Source organism: Styela clava, chromosome 15, assembly GCF_964204865.1.
Source record: "Styela clava chromosome 15, kaStyClav1.hap1.2, whole genome shotgun sequence".
Classification (NCBI taxonomy): Eukaryota; Metazoa; Chordata; class Ascidiacea; order Stolidobranchia; family Styelidae; genus Styela; species Styela clava.
The window spans coordinates 5,015,123-5,039,748 of NC_135264.1; the positions used below are offsets into that span (position 1 = coordinate 5,015,123).

At 34.7% G+C, this 24,626-nt stretch overlaps 4 protein-coding genes across 5 annotated transcripts; 1 reads left to right on the forward strand and 3 right to left on the reverse strand.

Moving 5' to 3' along the window:
* Positions 1-605: 605 nt before the first annotated feature.
* Positions 606-3,545, reverse strand: LOC120334257 (uncharacterized). Of its 2 annotated transcripts, none has more exons than XR_013468898.1 (6): positions 3,463-3,545; positions 3,101-3,319; positions 2,614-2,841; positions 2,094-2,293; positions 1,531-1,667; positions 606-1,063 (listed from the first exon to the last, which is right to left on the reverse strand). XR_013468898.1 is itself a non-coding variant. In XM_039401733.2 (6 exons), the coding sequence occupies exons 1-6, from the start codon at positions 3,497-3,499 to the stop codon at positions 984-986; spliced, it is 930 nt and encodes a 309-aa protein (XP_039257667.2). In that variant the 5' UTR covers positions 3,500-3,545; the 3' UTR covers positions 610-983. The 2 variants fall into 2 exon arrangements, 1 of the variants encoding a protein (XP_039257667.2); XM_039401733.2 differs by having other exon boundaries at positions 610-1,063; positions 2,065-2,293.
* Positions 3,546-4,797: 1,252 nt separating this feature from the next.
* LOC120334265 (uncharacterized) lies at positions 4,798-6,583 on the reverse strand. The gene is made up of 4 exons (XM_039401742.2): positions 6,259-6,583; positions 5,920-5,973; positions 5,623-5,840; positions 4,798-5,094 (listed from the first exon to the last, which is right to left on the reverse strand). The coding sequence occupies exons 1-4, from the start codon at positions 6,548-6,550 to the stop codon at positions 4,906-4,908; spliced, it is 753 nt and encodes a 250-aa protein (XP_039257676.2). The 5' UTR covers positions 6,551-6,583; the 3' UTR covers positions 4,798-4,905.
* A 3,517-nt stretch (positions 6,584-10,100) lies between these two features.
* Positions 10,101-11,241, forward strand: LOC120334590 (adipocyte plasma membrane-associated protein-like). Its single transcript, XM_078109405.1, has 2 exons — positions 10,101-10,880; positions 11,023-11,241. The coding sequence occupies exons 1-2, from the start codon at positions 10,101-10,103 to the stop codon at positions 11,239-11,241; spliced, it is 999 nt and encodes a 332-aa protein (XP_077965531.1).
* A 1,857-nt stretch (positions 11,242-13,098) lies between these two features.
* Positions 13,099-20,413, reverse strand: LOC120334247 (delta-type opioid receptor-like). Its single transcript, XM_039401718.2, has 9 exons — positions 20,234-20,413; positions 19,245-19,407; positions 17,578-17,759; positions 17,193-17,453; positions 16,749-16,866; positions 16,004-16,279; positions 15,823-15,932; positions 15,302-15,456; positions 13,099-14,613 (listed from the first exon to the last, which is right to left on the reverse strand). Exons 1-9 carry the CDS (start codon positions 20,395-20,397, stop codon positions 14,570-14,572), a joined length of 1,473 nt encoding a protein of 490 aa, XP_039257652.1. The 5' UTR covers positions 20,398-20,413; the 3' UTR covers positions 13,099-14,569.
* Positions 20,414-24,626: the final 4,213 nt, after the last annotated feature.

Here is a 24,626-nt window from a genome sequence, read left to right on the forward strand (position 1 = left end):
TAAGGAAATTCAGAATAAACATATGGTCTAACCCTAACCTGGTATACAGACAACAGGAGCCCTTTTAGGACTTGATTTATCTGAGTCGATAGCTTGTTTATATTATTCATTCTACATATTACGAAAAATTCCCTATACTCAGATTAGATTGTTACGAGACGACGAGACGCCTTAATCACATGACAAACCACGGTCTATCGTCCGGTTACCAGTTCATGTCGGGTTCAGAATTAGTCAATCAATTATTTGTTTCATATGCACGGACTTGATGATATAGAAATCCGTAACCGAACAGCGGTTATGTAAACCACCCTACGGCGGGAGCAATCCGCTCACACATAATTATATCCGCGGGATTCAAGACCGCTAACCCACGTAGAGCAGTCTGATGTGCGGTTGCGAACGTGATCCTAACCCTTAGCGCGGTGCCTAATTTCATTGAACAAAGGGGCAAGATACCTAATAAAAACTGGTACCAATTTGACTATGAACTCTACCCAGCACCTTGCACGTTTCCTGTGTGAAAGAAACCTTCAATTACATATTGGATTTAAAAATCTGTTTTAAGTAACAAAAAATATCAAATATATATATATCATTTTTTACTGGCATTGTTCATTGTATTCGTTATATATATTCCTAAGCTACTCTCTTACTAAATAATATTAACAGCAAGAAAGTAACAATCACCCACACACACACACACACACATATATATATTTTTATTTTAAATTTATTTGTACATTCACACATTTTTGAAGAATTAACAAATATTTCATTCTGCAAAACTGCATAGACTTGACATAACAACGAAAGAACGGTAGGCTCGAAAGAAAATTTCCTGCACTGAAGTAAGAATATTCAAATTTATCGAGAACTTGAGATAACGTTCAAATCAGTCTGTGGTAAAATTAGTGTAAAAAAATATGTTATTCATTTTAGATATTGTTGAGCTGCTTTTTATTTAGCGACACATGTCCATGCTAACTTCCATTTATTCGTTGATTTTCAACAGGCGTCTTTTTGACACTCACGTTTCGACGTTTGCTGGATAATGAAAAACCTATAACATGAGATGGTGATATTCGGCATAAATGTCTAAATGCCTGCTAAGGTTGTTAAAATAAATCTCGATAAGCGTTGAAAACACTATTATCAACGTTATTCTATCTTTATTGAGACTTGAAAAGATAGATTTAAAACACAGTCATTATACAATTTAAATATGAGGTGTTACACCACTTAATTAATAACCCACTTTAAAAAAAAATTATTTGAATATTCAGAATGTGGCATATATACCAGTGCAGCTGGTATCGCTAACAACAATATCTATATAATCTCATCGATTTGAGACCCCACCCCTAAAATATAAAGGCTGGGAGGCATACTTCCCCACAACTTATATACGGAGCTGTTAATAGGCATACTTGAAACTATTGTATGTACCGGCAACCTTTCATGATTTCATTGAGAAAATCTTATATAAAGGTGAGTGAAGAGGGTGTTGAATTAACTTATTTTACTCACGACTTGGCTTCTTTTTGATGGTGGTTGGATCAAAAATATCCTTTGCGTCCGTACTCTCAACTTCGTCGTCGACGGCCTCGGCTTGAAAAAAGGATCCTCGTATCCTTGGATGACGAGTTAGGAACAAATCTTTTTTTCTGTTGAGAAATAAAACAAACTCAAAAATTTTCTATTGTATACAGTCAATGTTTCACACTGGGATATCTTGTCTGGTAGATGATTGTTAGATTGAACTTCAAGGCCAAAATTTACACATCGGATGAAATCGTTGCCAGTACTGTAAACAGATAGTGAATTAATTTGCTGGCGCTCAATTTAAAATTTACATCAATCATGTGAGCTTGATTGTACTGATTTCCAAATTTGCGTTTAGGACATTGGGAATGACTACTAGTATGTTCGTGTTCATTGTGATTTCACTTCACATATAGTGATAGTAACATTTGGAAGGTTGAGCTTCAACCTTCAACCTCAAGGGAAAGGACTAAATAAAATCCTAAAAATAGTCTCGGAATATCTAGTGAAGAATATTACCTGTATACGAAAAGTGCAAAAATTACTACCGTTGCCACTAGCAGAAGAATAATCAAGGTGACTGCAATGTGATATCCAGTACATGCACAGTATCTCTCGTTTGAATATGTCACTTCGGTATTGTTATCGTCTTTGTATATGTCAGTAGTTTTTGAGAACGTTGACACTCGAATTGTACTTTTTGTGTTTGCAACATTTAGGGTTGAAGTCTGAGTAGCTGAATTTGTGGCTGAGTAACAAAATGAAATAAGTCATTCGTTCGATTATATTATATATATAGTCAAAATAACGGTAGCAATCGTAAAAAAGATAACGAATTCGCATTTCTATCCAATCTTAAAATTCAGTATTTAATTAACTTTAATACCTTAACGTAATTCACTCTGAACAAGAATTTACACAAGCAGCCACGGATAGGAGCTAAAGAGCTTCCTTTTTGTGAAGAACCGTAATACTTCTGTAACTTTTTTAATTACATGTTCTATAAATTGATTCACACAACATATACGTCCATTAGAACTAAGAAAAAATACTCTGAGCAATACTTACTAGGGTATGGTGGTGGTATACTTTGGTATGTAATATTTATTTCATTTCCGTTGAATTTACTGAACTTCCTAAACGTAATTGTATTCAGAGAAGTCTCTTCAATTCTCCAGATTGCACAGCGACGAGGTTTTATCTTCTGCTTCAAATGTGCAAAATTTATAGACGATATTGAGCGTTTAAAGATATGACACACGGGTTCATCGGATTTGCACGGTAATAGTCTGTTATCTGAAAATGAAAATCGAGTATAATGAATGCATAGATTTTATGTTATTAATTTCGAAGGTAATGCGTCTTTGCAATTAATTAACATTTCCATCGACTGCGCACAGTATGCCTGATTATATCGTTTTTGGTTCGGTTAATAAAACCAAGATGTGCCATTGAGTAGCTTATTGGATAAATGCTAGACGGTTTATTTAAATTATTGTTATTGAACCAATACTCGTTTTCAGTATTTAAAAAAGTAAAATGATCAAAAATTTACCAGAGTTTATGTAAATATCAGCAGTACATGTGATATTGTTGTAAAAATTATATGACGGGATGTAGACAACGTGAAGACACTCAGGATTTGAAATTGCAGGAATCTTCCATCGACATCTTCCTCTCACCATGATTTTGGTGGTGTCTATCACTCCAGAAACAGTATCTGCGATGTCTGTTGGTATGTTACAGCTGTCAACACCACAAATTGAAAAATATCCTAGAAAACAAATATTTAATTATTTTTCATGCTTCATATTTGGTAATTCGAATGTGGCCCCATTTTCACAAATATTATTTTAAAAATTTCAAACGTTCCTATGATGTTGATATCAATTTGTTTGATAACGTTCATTTACCCACCTGTTATCTGAAGAAGTAGCGTTCTGAGAATTTTCATTTTTAATTCTGACTTCTAATTATAAATACATTAAATATTAATTAACTAAAATAGAAGTTATAATTATTAATCGTGGTAATCACTTTTTTCAAGCTCACTCCAATTTGATTCTTTTTTAATGTACCAACAGAAGTAGAATTATATAAATAGGCCGGGTTGAGGTTGACGACATGGCATGTCTACTCTCATCTTGGTATATGAACAGAAAGTAACTTTCGTTTTTCCTATTGTCATGAACAAACGTTTGATAAATTCGCTCATGAATTCCTCTGTACTATCAATCCACGGCATATATTATTCACACCTGATCTCACCTAACATCATTGCAATTCCAAACTATTTATGCAACGGAATTTTTATTGATCGACCAATGTAATTTTCCAAGTGTGACGTAATACTATTGATGACGAAAGTTTAGTTTGTCATAGTCGTTGGGTTTTTCCCAAATTTAATCGTCGAAATCGGGAAAATGGTTAAAAAATCGCAAACTAAGGTAAAGTTTTTTTCGTTTCGTAATATGAGGAAAATATCTACCGTACAATCACAACCCGGACTCTCGGTATCACATATTTTTATAATAACATGAATCTTCAACGTGAACATCTTTTGCAATTTTCTACAATGAAAAATCCATTCGACCATTTTATTAAGACTGTCAAATTACGAAACGATCTCCACCAAAACTGTGGAACTTAAAATAATTTAAGCTGATACTTGAATCTAAAGAAAGCTGTCGCATCCTGTCTCCCATTCTAAAGTTATGAAAGTGAAATTCCTTCAGGTATTTTTTATTATACTACCGACTTCATTGTTGAATACGTTTGTCTTGATTCACTCAAATGTGCTTCAGTGGCAACTTTTATTAACATAATGAATTTCTATTTCCCTGACTCTCGAGCATATGCATTCTGAGTTGCATTTTTACAAGCGCTCCTGAAAACTTATTTATTATAGTTTGTCCCAAGTCAGTTTTTCGATGATATATACATATAGTAAATTATTATCAATAGCCCACACGTAATATTCGATAAGATTTACGTATGACGTCATCGTATGTTCCAAAACTTAGTGTATGACAATAGTAGGCGAAAACATGAGTAATTTCACGTTCCTTAGCGATTTCCAAACACTGTGTAAATAATATGGTATGACCGACTTCGACTTTATCAGCATTGGAATATTTTTAATGGTAAGAATAATGAGTAATAGGAGTTGTTCAATTCCACAGTATGCTCATCCCTGCCCCCTCACATTCTATGATGACTGCTTGGTTAAGTTTTTCGCATATAAAACCAACGTATATGTATGCAGTTTAATCGTAATATAAAAACGTTTAAAACTGTAAAGAAAAGCAATTATTACGATTTTTAAATTTTCACGATGTGATAAATGTAGATGTCCATTTTTCAAAATTCACAGACAACACCATCACGCGCATTGTTTGGATCATAATTCCACATATTTTGAGGGGATGTGCTGGGATCTGGTCGAACTTGAAGGTTGATTTGAGTGTATGCCGCGTTTGCTGATGGGTAACCAGGGTACCATATCATGTACGGTGCTGATGTACCACCTCTCAGATAAACTTCACCGTCCTGAAACAAATATTAAATTGGTTTTTAAAAATAGGGGGGGCGCATGAAGATTTCAGAAACGAATACTTTTATTCGAATCGAAATTAATCACGAGTCTTTTTTTCGCAATAGACATCCAATCACACAAGTAATCGAAAACATAGAATCCATCACTCAAACGGTTCACTGAGTGTTCATACCAAATAAAATACCATGTTTAATCAAAACCTCATTAGGAAGAGAAGAGTCCTATGTCAGAATTGCATTTTGTGGCTCCAGTAAAAAAAATGACGAATTCACCTCGACCTTTGGCGAACAATAAAAAAAAAGATGGAGGCAATTCGAAATTTTTGTCTAGACCGATTCCAATAATTTACTATTCGATTCCAAATGCCAGCCATAGTCGAAACGAATGCACGGCATTTCAAACAAATAGAAACTTGAACTAGTCATAATTATATTTCATAATACAGAGTTAAACAATGCTACAATTCTGCCTTAGATGTTTTAAAATTGGTCATAAATTTCCAAACGAAGTTATGCATTTACCGTTTTTTTGTATGTCATTCCAAGCCATGGTTCAATGTAGTATCTACCATCTGGAAATACAGATCTAATGTATGAAGTTAATTTATCGTATTGTTCTTTGCTGTATATATTAGCGGGTTCGGCGCCAATTTTTTTGCATTCTTGTTTTGCTCTCACATAGTTCATCTTTTCAAAGGTCACAAAGAAACATATGTTATCATGTTTCACATGACACCAAGCTAAATAAAAAACAAATTGATCACAGTTAAAAAACGATTCAATTCCACGAATAATTGCGATTTGAAATGTGGGAAATACCTTTCTCAAAACGATCCTCCAAATATTCCAGTCTTGGTAACAACTTCTGGAATTCTGTCAATTTAAAAAATAACACAATTCAAATATACGATACGATTTTTAACGTATTTTCACTATTTGAATACATTGAAATTATTATCTAGGATTTCGATGCTACTAGAATTGGAACTGAAACGCGAAGATGTCCAAGTCTCCTATCAATGGAAATACATATCATGTATAATTGAGCTTATAAAAGATAGATGACACCATGTCATATATGTATAAAACTCTTTATTTCAATTCTTAGAAGTAATAATGATTTTAAGTAGTTTAACACGGTGAATTTGTTAGACTCACCTGTTACGACTTTGTTCTGGATTATCAACTCAATTCTGTCGTAATCTACGACTGCTGTTTCACCAGGTAGACCCTGTGGTCCAACGTCACCTTTGTTGCCTCGCGAGCCTTTTGCACCTCTTTTTCCAGGTCTACCCTGTGTTTTTGCTGTTTGGTTGTGTGTTAGAGACGTTTGGGATTCAGTCGTAAACACATCTTGAACGTCTTTACAAATCATATGACGATCTATTGCTTGTGACGTGCGCCAACAAATAAGACACACCAAACTTTGTAACAAGTACAACTTCAACATATTTACAATTTCTATGCTGTTTTTGAAAAAAAAATTCCTTATTCGATATTTTCTGTAATTGATGATGAGGTAAGCATTGTTCTCTTTCCCATTTTGTCAAATCTACTTTGCCACGATATTTTCCTGCTTAAGCATGTTTTATGACGAAATGACTGGAATTCTAAACACGTTTTATGAAAATTCACCATGACGAAAATTTGAGATCATTTAACAAAAGTTTTATTTCGAAAATCCACCCTAAACAGGTTAAGTATCTTATACAATGAAGACAATATTTTATAATAGCAGTATTAATTGTGTCTCGTGACATGTTCTTAATTCTTGCAATCATCTTACCAAAAGCAACGATAATCTGCGCTGTTTGTCAATTTCATCTGATAAGATGGAGTCACAATATTTCTTCTATAGTCATACAATGAAACCTTTCTATCCCATAATTTAGAAAAGCGAAAGTCTCAGTTACATTAGAAATAATACGACGTGAGATAAAACAATAAAAAGCTGATATATCTCCGAATACTAAACTCAAAAATTGGATTTTGCTTGAAATAGTATACCATCTAGTTGTGCGACACTAGTTGTGGTAATGATTGAAATAAAGTTACCCAAATGCGTGAATTCAAACTTACAAAAATCTACACAAGATTGTCAAATATCATTGCAAACCCTATAACTGAAATTACTTCGGACATTTCATAGACTTTTAAAATCTTTTTTGCCTTGCCAATGCAAACATATTAATACAAAAATCTACTTATTTAACTATTAGATCAACTACTGATGTGGCAACAACTACCAGCCTCGAAATATAACGATTTTAGCGATGTTCGGTTTAAAAACGTGTTCGCAGGCGAACGTGCTTCCGAAAACTGATGCTCGTTTAACGTAAGTTTTTTAAGTAACGACTTGTTCAGATACATAACTTTCAGTATGTCATCGCTCTGTAAATTTATGGGATATATTTGCAATTCGTTGGGTAACGAATATGATGAGAGTGTGGCTAAGATCAAGTGTAGCACAAGAGCGATCACTTCTCAAACAAGCCCAGCCGAATAAAGAGAACCATATATTTTTACTTATTTCAGTTGGGAAAAAAAGAAAGCAGCCATCATCGAAGAAAAACACCAATCACTCCGATTTGGTGACGTTATTGACAAAGCACATTCGACTTTTAACTGACGTCGAGCAAAGGAAAACACGCGTTTCGAGATGCCGAACTACAAGGCGGCGTTGAGCTGCAACATAATCTACGACCTCTAACTAAACCGTCATTGAGAATAAGGAAGTTTCTTTGACTGTCGTTGTGTTTTTGTCAATTTAGTTAAGCAACACCCTCATATCGATAGGTATGCCAAAGTAAATGTATTTTGCAAAATCCCAAACATGTGTTTGAAATGTAGAAGTCGGTCAAAAGTTCGATTTTGTTGACTGACTACAAGCCAAATAGCACACTCGTGCTCTCGTAACCAATTTATTCTCGGTCATTTGCAAAGATGATCCAAACACGAATCCATCCAATCTGATTGCACCGTATTTCATACCTTTTTAATGGCCACTCAGTCAGTAGAAGATTTTAATTTACAAATGGAACCGATTTACATTCTACAGTGTGCAAACGCACTCTCGTATTTAGGGGAGAAATGTGGAGAAATATCAAAGGCCGGGTGAGTTTCACATGTGGCGATCGAGGACCGGATAGGAGAGCTCTGTTGCAGTCTGTGTAATGTCGTTGACTGAATATTGAACAAGGCAATATATTAGTTAACTCAATGAAACGATCTATTTATTCTATTAGTTTAAAAAATATGAGGTAAGATTCAAATTTTGATGTCATCAATGTTTGTCATCAACACCGGAATTGGAAAGCAAAACGCTTTAGGTGGGTATCCGCCAGTGAAATGTGGGTTCGATGTTAATACCTCCAAAATTTCATTTTTCAAATGGAAATCATACACATACGTCAGTTATGCCATACCAAAATTTACTAATATTTTCAGCCACGTATTTATAATTTTGAAGCGTTTTCTGTAACGTTTTCCACGTGAGATCTCTTTAATTCCTTGAGTTGTGTTTCATTGAATGCTATTTTTAATACAGTAATTTCTGCGAAATTTTTCCATATTCAAATAATTGCTTGATACAATTTTAGCCTTTCAAAAAATCAGGAATCTTTAAGCTTTGTCGTTGTTCTGGTATATATTATATTAATTTTGTTAATGCAGTCTAAGACCACCGATACTACTTTATAAAACTGCATATACTTTAGACAAAGGCTCTTTTTTTGAATAATACAATAGCAAGATACCGTTTGGCATTCATTTCATTTTTAAGGTCATGGATAATACAGCTCGTCTAGTGGTGGTTTGAACTGGCCTAATGCCATTAGTTCTTTCTTACTCAGTCGTCACACCGTGATAGACTTTTACAGAATTTTTATTTCGAGAACCACATAACTTTAATCTGCTTGACGGGCTGAAATATTTCGCAGGGGCAACGAATACACAAGTGCCAAATTTCGCCGGGGTTTTAGCTATAATTTTTGAAGCTTCATTAAAGATGATTTGTTCACATCCAACTCTTTGTGTTTATAGATGAAAGTCAGTTCCGCCATTTTCAATATATACTTGTATATATTCAAATATATGTATATATTGTATATATGTATTAAAAATAGTGATAAATTCTGAGTATTTCGCGAACACTCGTTTTTTTGCTATAAATCACAAGTATGTTACTTGTCATTATGTTTTTCATATCTTTATATATATTTAATATCTAATATATATTTTTTGTTTGATAAAGTGATTTGATTTGATGGACGATATTGCACAACACAAGTTCAAAAGGAATTAAATATACATTTTGCGTTTGATAAAGTGATTTGATGGAAGATATTGCACAACACAAGTTCATAAGGAATTAAATATACACATTGTGTTTGATAAAGTGATTTGATTTGATGGACGATAATGCACAACACAAGTTCAAAACGAACTAAATATATATTTTGTGTTTGATAAAGTGATTTGATATGATGGACGATATTGCACAACACAAGTTCAAAAGGAATTAAATATATATTTTGCGTTTGATAAAGTGATTTGATGGAAGATATTGCACAACACAAGTTCATAAGGAATTAAATATACATTTTGTGTTTGATAAAGTGATTTGATGCACGATAATGCACAACACAAGTTCAAAACGAACTAAATATATATATTTTGTGTTTGATAAAGTGATTTGATGGAAGATATTGCACAACACAAGTTCATAAGGAATTAAATATACATTTTGTGTTTGATAAAGTGATTTGATGCACGATAATGCACAACACAAGTTCAAAACGAACTAAATATATATATTTTGTGTTTGATAAAGTGATTTGATATGATGGACGATATGGCACAACACAAGTTCAAAACGAATTTCGGTCACGACTTTTCGGAGGTTATATATGCTTGTTGGTAATTACCTCATGGCATTGTTTATTCTGCAGTAGGTATTAAAAATTTGTCTTGCAAATTTGAACACCAGCTCAAGTTTGACAATGTCGGGCGGGGATGGATATTTTCGGCTGTTTCTGTGTCTTCTGGTTGGAATTGGTTTGGTAATTGGGAGTGCTTTAATCATTTATGCTAAGAGGTCGCCAATTGAAGCAGTACCAATCAGCGGTATACACGATATACGGCAATTTAAATGGGCACAAGTTGAAAATAAAGACTTGCAATTAGGGAAAATCATAGCGCCTGATATACAAGCACCTGAATCTATTGCAATAGACAGTGACGATAACCTATATACCGGTCTAGAAGATGGGCGAGTCGTCAAAATAGAAAATCCCGGGGAGGAAAATCAAACCATCACCGACTTAACGAAATCGTTCGACTTTGCTAAAGGAAGCAAACGAAGCAAGAAACGTCCCCTCGGCATTCGCTTACATGGGTCAAAGTTATATTTCGCAGATGCCTACCAGGGGGTGATTATGATAAATTTAGAATCTACAAGTTACGAAGTCATTTTGCGCTACGATGACGTAACTCCCCATTTAGTATTTCCAGATGACCTAACCATAACGTCGGATGGAAAAACGATATTTTTCACTGATATGAGTTTGAAATGGGCTTATGAGGAAATCGCTCTCTTTGCTCTGGAAGGAGAATGCAGTGGAAGGCTTTTCAAAGTTGATGTGGAGACAACACGTACAGAACTAGTGCGTGATGGTTTATGTCATCCAAATGGCATTGAAATTGACCGGAACGATAGCAAAGTCCTTGTGGCCGAGCACAATCGTCGCCGTATTGCCATCATTGACACAGAATCTGGGAAGGTTGTGCGACATGTTTTATTACCCGGTGGGCCAGATAACATTCGAAGAAGGCATAATGGCGGGTATTGGGTGTCGATTCCTTATTTGCCCGATCCGGGACATTTTGTGACATGGGACCCGGTTTATCGCAACATAATTGCAGGCTTTAGGAGAAAAAGGAGTTCTTGGTTTGTTCAGCCTAAACCAAGGAATAGCGGTTAAGTTGGATGAAGACTTTGAGCCTGTAAGCATCCACTATGATTTGGAAGGGAAACTGTCGAAAGCGATTACAGAAATATCTGAACTTAGCGATGGAAGACTCGCTGTGGGATCGTTCGTTGTAAAAGGAATTCCATTGGTGGATCCTCTGCCTTCCGACTGATATTTCCATCTAAAGTATAGAAACATTGATCATAGTTGACATTCATAGGAATTTCCCATTTTGGGCTTCACCCAAATCATGAACAAAGTAGAACTATATAACCTCATGATTGCATCATAAGTCTGGCATCACATTTTCAGAAATTTGATTCCCAAATTATGCGATGGTTTTGAATCATTCAACATAATCATTTTGATAAGTTCCATAGCAGTCAGTACATACGGATCCTCTGACGCCACGCGTACACGCTACTTCATCATGATTATTTCAATTTTTTATATTTCCTGAATGTCCCCAAAGTTCATTTTTCCTTCAAATTATAGATAAACCTCAGGTCTTCAAAATATATATGGTCATAATACTATACGTTCAATTTGTTTTAGAATGATCGTAGAATGAATGAATGATTAGATTGTAGAATGATCGGAACATATTGGCAGGGTTTATGGCAGATGTCTCTTTGATTACGGCACTAGCTAGGAAATTTGATTCCCGGTATGACACTCCCTCCGATGACAACGTTACAATCCCTTTTCAGCCAATATAGGACATTGATTTTAGAATTAGGGCCGAACCTCGTTTTGAGACCTAAAGTTTTTTTATTGTTCAGATATAATCTTGATGGCATAAATAATGATACTCAGACATGTGTGGAGCCTATAATGTTGAGCATTTGCAAACCAAAATTGTCTTCCGCGAGTAACCTATGAAGCTCCGGGACTGGGAAAATATTTTATTAGTTGAAATAAATCGGCCTTCACATGTCTAGGAACAGTTACCGCACTTTAAGAAATGAATGGTAAATTTTACCTTCACTTTATTTAAAAAGCGTGTCGGTAAACCGATTCATCGACAAACGCGTAAATATCACGCGCGTTTTTTGTTGTTGCTTTACTCCCTAATTTGTCCGTTTGATTGACGACTTTTGGACTTCGATATGTAGGTAGGCTATATGACATGATTTGTATGACAGTTATATCTTACAATCTTAGTTAGCAGTATTTCTGTAAGGTAATACATCATGGATTCAATAATGTCGGTGTAGGTGTTGTGTTGTTTAGTGCTGATTATTAAAGTATTGTTCAGTGTGATTGTAGGGTTATTTCTACCGTACAGACTGACAGACCGTGTCAATTAATCTATTCCAGTATTCTCCTGTACTGGCTATACAGCTATGACAGTACGGCAGTATAAGGTTGGTTTGACTAGCTTACATCGGTATATCCATGTTACGTCTGTGTATACTTGACACAGCTGGGGCTTGTAGAGCTTCGTATTTCCAACAGTCTGATTTTTTTTGTCAGTAAACTGGCAAATGCAGAAATGTCAATAAAATATGCAGATATGCCCTATTCATAGCTCCAGGCTTTGAAATGTTAGTATCTAATATTCTAATTACTGAATTAAAAGAAGGGGCAAAATATCAACTGCTTTGTGATGATAGCAGACCCAGACTACAGGGACTAAGGGAACAGAAGACTGGGAGAAGGAATGATGTTGCTCCATTAGCGGGATTAATACACTGTAGCTTAAAGAATATGGTTTTGAAATGCACATGTACCAATTAATTCAGTGATTATATACTCATTTCAGCATTTACCTTTTTGTTGAGTAGTCTATGATACAAATTCTTTTCTTCTCTTCTATTTTAAATAGCCTACCTCATTTCTGCATTTAGCACAATTCTGTAATTACATGTATACTGATATATGCCTTTCAGTTCATGGAATTGAAAATAAAGTAGTCATTATTGTTCAAGTACAGTATAATGAATTCATACTTGGGGTATGAATACATTCTTTTTTAACAGTTTTTTTCCTTTTGGGAAACTGAAAAACTCCAATTATGCAGGCATGAACAAATTGTCTACCCCAACGCTTAATGTGAGAAATGCAAGTCCAGGGCTTCGAAAAAAGTTGAGATCCTGGATTCACCAACATGCTATTTCAAGAAAAAAAAAATTTGGGGTGGTTGGTTATTTAATTTGCAAAGGAGATACATTGTCATTTGCTTTGGCAATAAAGTATTTAGGGAGTATTAAATGTGTGATTCCGTTTGAATATAATTTCAAGTACCTCTTTCATCTGATGTACAAAGTTTTGTAATACCGGAAAAGTCTGTATCGATTGATTGTACATAGATTTTTGTCCATTGTCTCGAACTTGACGTATGAAATATCCAAAAGAGGAAAATACAATATGAACTTCATTACAAAGGTGAGATACCATATTGAATGCTAGCACAGATAATCATAGTTCTGATGATTGCTTAAGGGTTGTATTTATTTACATTCGACAATCTTTTTACATACTCTGTAAATTTCATTTTCTGGCGAAAATAATACATATGTAAGCATAAAAATAAGCTAATAGCGTTATTAGATTGAAGTACTGTCAATTAACATTAATAGCTATTTTTGTACTGCCATTCGACATTCAGTCCATAAAATCATATTTAAAAAAAAAATCCCAAGCTGTTGTTATGAGCCACTTATTTAGCTATCTACTACCGACTCTTATTATTTGACTATGGTCTATTACTGATACATAATCTTTATTCAATTTTTCACTAATTCCTATCAAATTTTACTGTATATTCATGTAAATATTCGGCGTCAACAGAAGTGTTTATCAATAAAAATGCTTCTATTATATACAGATTAATTACAAACCTGAGCTACACAAATAGAGTAACAATAAAAAAATAGTAGACAGTTGATTTTTGTACATATTCATGTCAAAACTCTGCCACATTGATATCCACACATTAGGGCAGATTAGGCTATATAAAAACTGTAACAAAGATACATACATAAAATTTTAAAAGTACATCCGGGCATTGGCGCATAATTTTCTAGTTGTCTCGTATGATCCAAACGTTGTAATAATATCTATTTTTGTACTACACTTATTTTTTTGATAAGGTATATGCAGGGATGGTAGTATCTGTATTTTTATTGAATTCGGAATCACATAAGCATCTTCACATTAGGGCAAGAACGAATCAATCCAAATTTCTTTTTAGTGCAAATGAAAGTTTAAGCAATCAACTAAGTGAATCATTTTTCGATACAAAGCTTTAGGTATTTTAAGTTATATTGCTTCCATATTAGGTGGGCATTCCAGAAGTATCAACTTCACACACATTTAGAGCTAAATTGCGTGGATATAGCTCCGCCATAAAATATTCCATTCTTTTAAAATCACATTAGTAAATAAATCAAGAATGGATTCATCTAATCTATTGTCAGAAATGATCATACTTTTTTATTGAATGAAAACGATTTACAAGTCACATAAACAAAAAATATTTATAATATACACTGATATTATATTGGTTCGGTCTTCTCTGCAAGAGTTTGTAGCGGTATTCCTATAAATAAAACAAAAGTTAAATATTATGAGAACATATGAATAATGTGTCACTGCCCACAAACGACACAACAGGATAGCAATTCCTGGTGTAAATATTACATTTAGCCATTAAAATCATATAGGCTAGCAGCGTGTTCATTCTGTATAGGGAAGACTGTGTAAATGTGATGTAAAATTACCTCAATCGTGATTTTGTAGTCAGTAATGTGATAAATATTAGGACGATCTCATTTTCTATTGTAGTGTGTGAGATTGAGTATGGGTAGCGCCCTTGCTGCTCGCCAGCTGCTCCCACCTATCTAAGAGGACGAACATCAGTGGGGCAACTTCTAAATCTCTCTCATGCTCCAAGCGTCATACTCTGATAAACCACTGGCGGGCTAAACCACTTGAGAGTGTATTGCACCACTGGGCGAATGGTCTTTTAGAAGCAGATCACCGGACAGGATGAAAGGATTCAGAAGAACTTCAACGGCTGAGTGTCCATGGTCAGGGCGAACCTCCGCTTGGAGGAAGCCGGTTGTGCCCAAACCTGGAGAGTGATAGGCTCCACCAGGCATCGATGCCTAAGATTCGCTACATGATGTAGCGCCCTAATGTCCATCACAATCTGTTTCGAATAGGGGTCCGCAATAGTTAGCCTTACGCCATGTGACGAAATTTAAAATAACAATGGTGATACATACTTTCTCCAGGAATACCAGCATCTTTAGCATCTTGGGAAACGATGGATTTTCTGCTTTTCAATGCATCAGTTGAAACTGAACTTTTTCCTCCACTTGTACGAGTAAATCCGGTAGCAGAGAGAAATGACTGCATTCTCTTATGATTCTTAATTTGTCTGAGTAAATGTAAAAATAATTTCATTTGTCGTCACTAATTTTGTAAATAGCTTAGATGTAATTGAGTTGATTTGAATATTATATGAATTTAAGATCCAAGATTACTATCATTCCGTTAGAAGTATTATACAAAAATTAATTTAATATATATATATCAAATGAAAATCCCGAAAGGTGTTAATCACTTATGCCAATTCTATTTTGTCCTATTTAGGGATTATTCAAATTGAGGTCCCTACTTTTCCTTCAACTTTGCCTCTAAAGTTTTCTCTTTCGCTCAATTGTCATAATCCAAGTTTTGTTTGTATTGGAAAATGCTTAACTAGCAATTGAAAAATATTATAAAAACAAAATTTGCATCTCACTTCATTCTTTTCTTGAAACTTCCGAGAAAGTTATACATGTATGGATTAGAGGCTGAACTGAGGTAGGCAAGCATCACTGTTGCAGCAGCAGCTCGAGAACACAGCATATCCTAAATTATGAAATCGTTATATCAGTTTTCTCGGCTTGTAAATCACCTGAAGACCTATTTTCCACACTTACATCATCCGTAACAATCCCAAAGATCTTTGCAATATGTACCGAGTGGAAGGGCAACCAGCAGACTGTAAACAGGAATGCAAGCATCCCGCAAAGCATTGTCACTCGAACCTTTTCTTTGAAAGATCGACTCGCAGCTGCTGAAGATGATCTTCTTCTAGTGGGCTTAAATCCTTTGCTGGCTCCTTCGTCAGTGGAATTTCGAGATTTCTTGTCGTGTACCCCAACACTAGCCGCCATTAGCCGATGTACAATCAGTCCGTAACATACTATAATCACCTGGAATAAAAATATATCATTTATGTAATAATTTAGGGACACGGAAACCAAAACAACATTTTTTTACCAACAATTCATGCGTCCAATCTCAACATGAATTGAAATAGCAAATGATACGAGTCACAACTGTATTATCAAATCTTTTACAGCGTCGGTATAGTAGTCTATCGTACTTTATAAAAAAATCCGACTTTCGCTGAGCGCGAGATATGCTGACGTGCGGGCGTGGAACTGCTACAAGTAATTTTTAATTTTGATGACGTCACCACACAAAACTTCGGAAAATTTCAAAGTCCTGTATTCAAAGCGGAGAAACGATCTTCCAAAACAAGAACGATTTAACCAAACCACCCATAGAAAATGAACAAGTCGACCCATAGGAAAATGAATAAGCGTAAAACTGAACAAGTCGGCCTATGCTATTCTATATCACAACTATATATATTTATTATGACTAAATATACCATACCAGTAGTGGAATGACAAACATAACGATAAAATTGAAGAAAATAAATACGCTCCATCCAGGTCTCTCGGGATCGTAATAGCAACCAACTGATATTTGACGACCAGTATTGCTAGTTGACCTGAAAATATTATATTCTATTTATTGGTACTAGGCAACACTATCGACGATAACTTAGTCGGGCACTGGAAGATCATTTCATGCCTCAGCTGGCCGATGAACCAATGACTTTCGGCAACAAAAATGAATAAACATATATATGTAAATATATATATATATATATCTTAATCAATAAATATAAGTTATGTAATAATCCATGTCATCCATCCATCCTTCATAAATATACTCATGAGACACCATACTTGATAAATATGTTTCAGATCAATTTCAAAATTTGAACATATCAACCTCTTTCTATCTTCTCAAGTAAAAAATAATTTAACTCACGGCGCACTAGGGGGTATCTCCGCTCCACTTTCAGGCAAAAAGTCTGGAATCAGACCACCTAATCCACTGAAACCACTCATGCCATCTAGGCCGCTGGTAGGCAGAATACCCGAAGATGATCCGCTTTCTCTTTCATTTACTTGACAAGTTTCACCATAAATTGATGGAAAAGTTACATCAATACAGTCCTGCAGTGCGGATTCTGTCTTGTCAAAACCGTTGTTATGACACCATACGTACGGATCCTTTGGAAAAACTAACCTGAAACCCAGAATAAGTTTGAGCGTGCTATACTATTGCTGATATTATACCAATACATAGTAGAGACGACGTTGAAAATATTATAAAAAAATGTATATATAAAAAATAGGAGTGAAAAACTCACGAGCATATACATGTTGGCGATATCCCAACTGTGCCACTGTAAAGCATGACAGGAATGCTTAGAGCCAAAGAAATGATCCAAGTCACCAGTGCCACGATATAGGAATTTCTGCTTGTGCGAATGCTTTGTATCTTATTCGCCAATGGATGGCAAACAGCTAAATATCTGTCAATGGCCATTATCTGAAAATGTAGATTTAAATCGATATTTTTTCAAGCTATAACGAATGAAACGACGTTGTTTTCATAATTGTCGAAACAAGTTTCTCAGTTTCAACATGATCCCTAATTACTTTATCTTTGTTTTGTGGCAATGCAATTTCTTTTCGAGATCGTTTGCGACACCCAATGAGGATTTGCGACACCTAACCTTTCAGCTGAGGCAACTGAAGATTATAATATATCAGCAATCGGCAACCTGGGGCCCCGGAGCCGAATGCGGATCTTTGTTCTCATAGCTCCGGCCTCCGTGGATCAAGTTGGCTACAGCAGTTTTTATTAGAAGCAGTGGCGATTTAATGAAATTCGGAAGCAGTCGAATACTACACTCTAATTACACATTACAGCTGGTATAAATCGAGAGCGGTCACATTATGGTGATTCAAATCTGTCAAAACAAACTTTTTCTTCTCATTTCCCAAGTTCTTTTCATGTTGTCGTAAACAAAATTATTGCATCATTTGTAATTAATTGGCTTCTTGAGGAAGCCACAGAGTCTTAGAGAAACAACCTCGCAACCTAATATCAAGTTAACGACATAATGTATGAAAACACAAGATAGCAATTCTCAAATATATGGACACAAAGATCAATTGCGTGTATGCAATCTGTCACAGTATACTCGGGCCACAAGGTGCGTAGTTTTAAGTGTTGTTGACGTCATCGCATACGAAAAACGAATTTTATAGAACCCACAGAAATTTTGAAATAAATAAAAGTTATAGCCTTCTAACCTTTACCCACTAAAAATATGAAAGTAATTGGCCCTGTAGTAAATGAAAAAAGTGGTTTTTCATAACAAAAAAATAATAAAAAGGAAATGAACATTAACAACAATAATAACAAGAGAGCTGTGCTCAAATATATGGACACGTTAACCAGAGCGAAGCAGTATTTACCTTTGACGCCACCGGTACCCACAAAAAATTCCGAGTTTCGCGTAGAAATAATTTACAGAATCAAACCGGACAGCCAGTGTTCCCATGGATAAAATAATACAGCGAAATTTTAGACGAAATATCAGATTTCGTGCGAAATTTAGAAATAAAGAAAAGTAATAGCCTTCTGACAAAAAAATCAATCTTTACTCACTGAAAATTTCAAAGCAATTGGTCCAGTAGTCAAAGAGAAAAGCGATTATTTTAAAAATGATGGAGACAAATAATAACAATACCAACAAAATCAAAACGATCGTTATGTCCACTACGTGTCCAATAACAAAACGATCCATATGTACACTTGGTGTCCAATAAATAAATCAAAAACTTCTCTTTGGGTTTAATATAGAACTTTTCGTGACAGGCACAACTCACTTACGCTGTCATGTTGTTTTCTGCCCCGATATTCTACAACACACAACCGATATACACACGGTATATTTCCGTCGTGACACATCTGGTGTTTGGTAACTACTGACTCATTTTATCGTGAAATGATCAAATTACTTACCATAAGAAACAAGATAGATGCATAGTATGTAAAAAATACAACTGTTTGTTGCGCTTTACATAACCACACTGCATGAATCCATCGTTTGTTAAATATTTCTGACAATCTGAACGGAAGGACTTGAAGAAATATCAAATCAGCAAAGGCCATCTGCAAAACATACCTGGAAAAGAGATGAAAAAATATATGGCGAAGAGAATAAGAAAATAGAAAGCAATGCCCAAATGTATGTCACGAAGAGCAAATGACTGTTGTCATGTGCAAAGTCATGCAAATGTCATATGCAAGTGCAAAATAACAGGCCCCGTTTGACTCGAAAATTATTTCAAAACAAATGAAAGTAATATTTTTTAACGACAACAACAATGATTGAGCAGAATGATTTTGTGTAGATACGCTTTATCTTCAATAATCAAAGTTTAGTGCAACACTTCAGTCTTGTGTATATGTGGTCTTTATATTTAATTATTTAAAGAAAAGGTGGTTATGACTAAATAGGAATAAATAGAATGTAATTGTTTATACTCATTCAAAAAAGTGTACAGGACGGGTTAATTAATCATGTAGCAAATTATTGTATCTCGTTCATTTTTGAGTCCAGATTAGTTAATAGAATAGATAGCGATTTCATTTTGATATATGCATGGCGTTGAATGGCGGAGGATACCGTGGCCGTCAAGTGGTTACGTAAACCACCCTGAAACAGCAAAGTGGTCCGATTCCGTCTCATACATATTCGATCCACAGGGATTCGAATCCAGAAAGAGTGATCTATGGTAAAATAGCAGGAGTTTTCTACAGCTGATCTCAGTGGACGTCAATCTCTGAAAGCTCAATCGTTAAAGAAAGTCGGACTCAACTCAGAACATACGTTATTTCAGATCTTCGGTGCTCAATAGCTTAGTGCGATTGAATAATACTTCCCCAGTTATATATGAAACACCATAGATAAATAACTTCAAAGCATTGGTATTAATTTATGTACTCACCAATGAGTTATTTTTTTGTATTCACTCAGGAACAAAATCACAAAAATAACTAGAAGATTTCCTAATACTCCCACAACATAAATGAGTACTTTGAACACGACATCTGCTGTTTGCTCAGCATCCAATTCCAAAGGTTCATCAGTTGCCGTGAACGTGGTTGACATTTTTAATATGTTATTATTCGTGTAATATAATAACTGAATATAATAAAATGAATACTAAAAGTTTATTTTGAGAATATTTTATATCTACAAAACATAATTTTCGTGTATTTGAATACACAAATAAAGTCTGAAAATGTTTTAAATCCGGGAAAGATTTTACAGTTTTATATCGTTTATTTTGTCATTCATTTTTTTATTCAATTTTAGCCCTCAAAGTGGGTTTTTGAACTTCGAACAATTTTGCCTGATGTGTTCACAAAACTGAGAAAATGTTGGTTCGCTGCATATTTTGCAGCATAGTTAGGCGTTCAACACAATTTTATAAAATCTGCTTCTTTTGAAATGATATGGTTTTTGCTACGACCTAAAGTTTCAAAGCAACTTGGACTTTCACATTTCCAGGGAATGTAATATATCAAGGACCTATGTCCTTCAACACGCAACTTCCACACACATATATTTACAGTATGATGCTCGCCCTTTTTCTGGTTCAGGAGTTGAAGTCTAATTCCCTGCGCACCTGAATGTCATGACTACGGCTGGAATTTCAGTGAAAACACTTTAACCGTTAAACGGGTAAAATTAACCGGTTAACCGCAGGGTGGCGTTTGATGTAATAATTTATAATTTAAGCTTCTTACATCACGATGGTTACAAGGTAATTTAGCGTGATCTTATGCCGGTATCGCTCAAAATTATTCACAAATCGAGATAGTTTCATGATCGCTCTGCTGCAAAAGATATATTATATATGCAGCGTGGTTCGGACATATGAAAGTAATTTTTAGTAAAACCCGATTCCGGTATTAAATATCATTTATGTAACAAATTTCTAGTGTTCGAGGGGAAATTCCACTTTGAGATATCCTAAAGAAAACAGCATCAACTGCGCACTTGTTGGATGACATTAAATATACGATTTTGCAATGAACTCGTTAACAATATATTTCGACCGAAAACTGTTTCTGAAATTATCATTGACAAATAGTCATTTTTGAAAAAATTGTACCTTATAAAGATGATTTGTAAAGATGATATGTCAATTAACGGTTAAAATATATCATAACCGTTAACCATCTAAAATCGGTTAACCGGTTAACCATTCTCAGCCCTAGTCATGATGCGTACACATTAAACACGCACCCACCTGATTCTGTTTGTAATCGTTTTTATGCAATCAATTGACACAAGAGGCTTAGCTTGCGTGATAAATTTCAAACTACTCGCTAAATTGTTTTTAAACCTTGATCTGTTCAAATTTAATAGTTATGTTGTTAGCCTCGTGATGTAGCAAATTTATAAAAAATAGCTCGGCGTACTGCATAAAACCTATCCCTGCACACATGAACTGCATCCCACGTATCCATACGCTTTTCTCTCTGTTTCAGGACTAGCTCTTTCATTTGGCTAAAACCGTATGGTCATTATTGCCATGCATGCAAACACATTCTTCCGACATGACCAGCAGCTTGTTTACCCAACAACCAAGTCATATTTGGATCCATAAAAAACATCTCCTGGAATCACAAGTCATTGTTTGTTCTTGCTTGATTATAAAAACGCGAATGTTTGCGGATGTGACGACAGACCATGCATACGAAGTTTTACGATTATCACGATTTGAGAAAAACGGCGATGACTCCCGACTCGTAATCCTGTGGAAGACATGAAATACCTAATTAGTGAAGAAGTTAATGTGTGCATCTTGATTTAAGTATAAACAACGTCCATATTTGGTTTTTGTAGTTTATATATTGAATTATTTCACCTTATAAGCAATGAAATTTAGCAAATTTGAAATTACAAAATCTAATTGCAAATCATATATATTTGGAATAAACAGTAATCACTGTAGAGTAGAGCGATAGTATTAAATTTTGAACCAACCATTTTTTTTCAATGTTGTATATATGTAATAAGTTGTTTAACAACTTGTTTGGCCTTGTGCATATGAAAAATATTTTGCAACCACGACTAGGTATTACAAGCATAATTACTACAAATTATGTTTCCTGGGTATTCGCGATGGGTATATACTTTTTATCTGGGGATTTGAAAGTTTTAAATCTAATACTCTGTAATCCACAGTTTCTGGTACAGAGTTATTCCCTCAAATCCCTGTATAACGACCATCCAAGTATAACAATATAGCCTCCGCTGTACGGGATTGTTATAAAACGAAATACTTCACATGAACATTGAAGAGAGATTATAGAATTGATAGATTACCTAAAAATACTTAAAAATAAATTTAATGCAAATGTTTAATTTATTACCCGATCTTGGGAATCTTACTTTTTATGTACAATATTTCATTGTACATCCGTAAAATTATCTTTAAATGGAAAGGTAAAGCAACATGCAAGATTGTGCCGGATTCAGAAGTTAAACGTTTAAAAATCGAACATATAGAATAAATACCTATTTCTCATTCTGCGGATTATACTAATTGTAACTATTGCAATTATTTATCACTGTGTTTCTGCAATCCGTATGCTTTTGACACAAAATGCTTCAATTTGGAGGGGGTAACGTTGCACCGTTCTTGTTTTTGACTCTGCTTTCCCTTCAACGTTCTGTGGACCCCCATGGTTCCGGTAGTTCAACTATAAAAATGTTCATCGAATCAAAATGTAGAATAGCGTAATGATGTGTAGATATGCGTTTGTTGCTTTCCATGATGTTATTAAATTCACCAACAATTTAGCGCCCCCAGACAACCGCAAATAGACAGCTACTTTATGGATACCCTTTACTTTCCCTACCTACTTATGTCATCCAAATTCAATCCGGGATAAATGGAATGCCGGGGCTGTTGTGATAAACATTTATATATAAACCAACGTTTTTGGCAAAGTAAAAGAATGAGAAAAAACAAGCGTCATTTCAAAACTAAGTTTCTAAAATTTAATATCCGGTTTGAAAAATATTTTTACCCTTTATCTTTGTTTTGTGCTTCGTGGATTTATTCTAAATTATAATTTTAAACAAGTTTATACTTGGCTTTTCTGAAAATATTATAAAATATACTGTCACTCTGATGCTCATGATGTTTAGTGATTAGAGCTATGGTCCATGGAGCCACCTATGCGTTGCGTACGTTTCGGTTTTTATAATCCAAAGTCACGCCTCACTCAACGGAAAACAAAAACCTAATAGGCTGTATACATGAACAGAGAGATTTTGGTACTTAAAATACATACTCAACATATCGGTTGCGGTGAGCTGGTACAAAGTCTTGTTCCAATTGTTTGAAGTGGATTTGTGAAGCATCTCTTGGAAATGATACAATTTAGAATTATGTTGACGTGCGAAGCTTATCATGTGACACCCATTACTTGAAATGCTAAGTCGCGCAAGCTTGATTGCACCCTCAATATGTAATTTGAATTTTTTATGACAGAACAATAACTAATATCACGAAATAGGTTTCATTGTGTACACAAAATCTATAAGTCTCTTTGGGACCTCAATTGTTCAGATTACAAATTCTTCGTTTTGAAAGAAAATCACATGTAGTGTGAAACTGTTTAATGTTGATTCGGTAAGTCTGGGCAAACACAACAGTTTTTATAAGAGATGGAATTTATATTAGTTAGTGAGCTAGTTGCGAACTATTGTTTCTACATTTCCTCTGCTTATTGATAATACCAGATGACACATTTGTGTCTGTTTCGTTCCCCTTGACTTAAACAGTATAGGATTACAGTCATCAAGTTTATTAGCTGAACCGTTCCGCTAAATGTTTGAAATCGCGTGACCGACGTTAGAACGAAATTGCATTTGTGCATTGTCATGGAGCGTGTAAAATTGGAAATAAATTCCATGAAGTTTATCCAAATTTGGAAGAATGAAATGATTTTCGTTATTATTATCACGTACCAAAAATGCCATACAATTGTTATTTGAACCAGGGGAAAACCATGCTGAATTATGGTCTCAATCGACCTTGTTCTTGTTTATGTCATGTGTTTTTATTTGAGTTAAATACGAACAACTATGAATATACTATGGCAGTATGCGTTTTCGGACAAATATTCTCTTGATAGTGAATACAGAACTTCAGTATGGTTGAATAGTCGCTTCTATCTTCGAATTGACGAGTGCCATGAATGAATACTGCATACGTGATAGGGTGGCTCAAATTGTAACCAAAATGCTTTCGATAATTTAAACACATAAATATAAAGCCACTAAATCATGTTCTTAATAATGTTTGAACCAACTCA

What these genes read in the sequence shown, in the direction of transcription:
- LOC120334257 (XM_039401733.2), bottom strand. Translation starts at nt 3,499, where the DNA reads ATGAAAATTCTCAGAACGCTACTTCTTCAGATAACAG. An exon ending in GCTACTTCTTCAGATAACAG is followed by an intron (nt 3,320 to 3,462) that starts GTGGGTAAATGA and finishes TTTGTTTTCTAG; the next exon opens with GATATTTTTCAATTTGTGGT. An exon ending in TTTGCACTTTTCGTATACAG is followed by an intron (nt 1,668 to 2,064) that starts GTAATATTCTTC and finishes ATTTCTCAACAG; the next exon opens with AAAAAAAGATTTGTTCCTAA.
- LOC120334265 (XM_039401742.2), bottom strand. Translation starts at nt 6,550, where the DNA reads ATGTTGAAGTTGTACTTGTTACAAAGTTTGGTGTGTCTTATTTGTTGG. An exon ending in GGAGGATCGTTTTGAGAAAG is followed by an intron (nt 5,841 to 5,919) that starts GTATTTCCCACA and finishes TTTTTTATTTAG; the next exon opens with CTTGGTGTCATGTGAAACAT. An exon ending in GAATGACATACAAAAAAACG is followed by an intron (nt 5,095 to 5,622) that starts GTAAATGCATAA and finishes TATTTGTTTCAG; the next exon opens with GACGGTGAAGTTTATCTGAG.
- LOC120334590 (XM_078109405.1), top strand. Translation starts at nt 10,101, where the DNA reads ATGTCGGGCGGGGATGGATATTTTCGGCTGTTTCTGTGTCTTCTGGTT. An exon ending in TTGACACAGAATCTGGGAAG is followed by an intron (nt 10,881 to 11,022) that starts GTTGTGCGACAT and finishes ACATAATTGCAG; the next exon opens with GCTTTAGGAGAAAAAGGAGT.
- LOC120334247 (XM_039401718.2), bottom strand. Translation starts at nt 20,397, where the DNA reads ATGTCAACCACGTTCACGGCAACTGATGAACCTTTGGAATTGGATGCT. An exon ending in CATCTATCTTGTTTCTTATG is followed by an intron (nt 17,760 to 19,244) that starts GTAAGTAATTTG and finishes CTACATTTTCAG; the next exon opens with ATAATGGCCATTGACAGATA. An exon ending in AGTTTCAAGAAAAGAATGAA is followed by an intron (nt 15,457 to 15,822) that starts GTGAGATGCAAA and finishes ACATTTACTCAG; the next exon opens with ACAAATTAAGAATCATAAGA.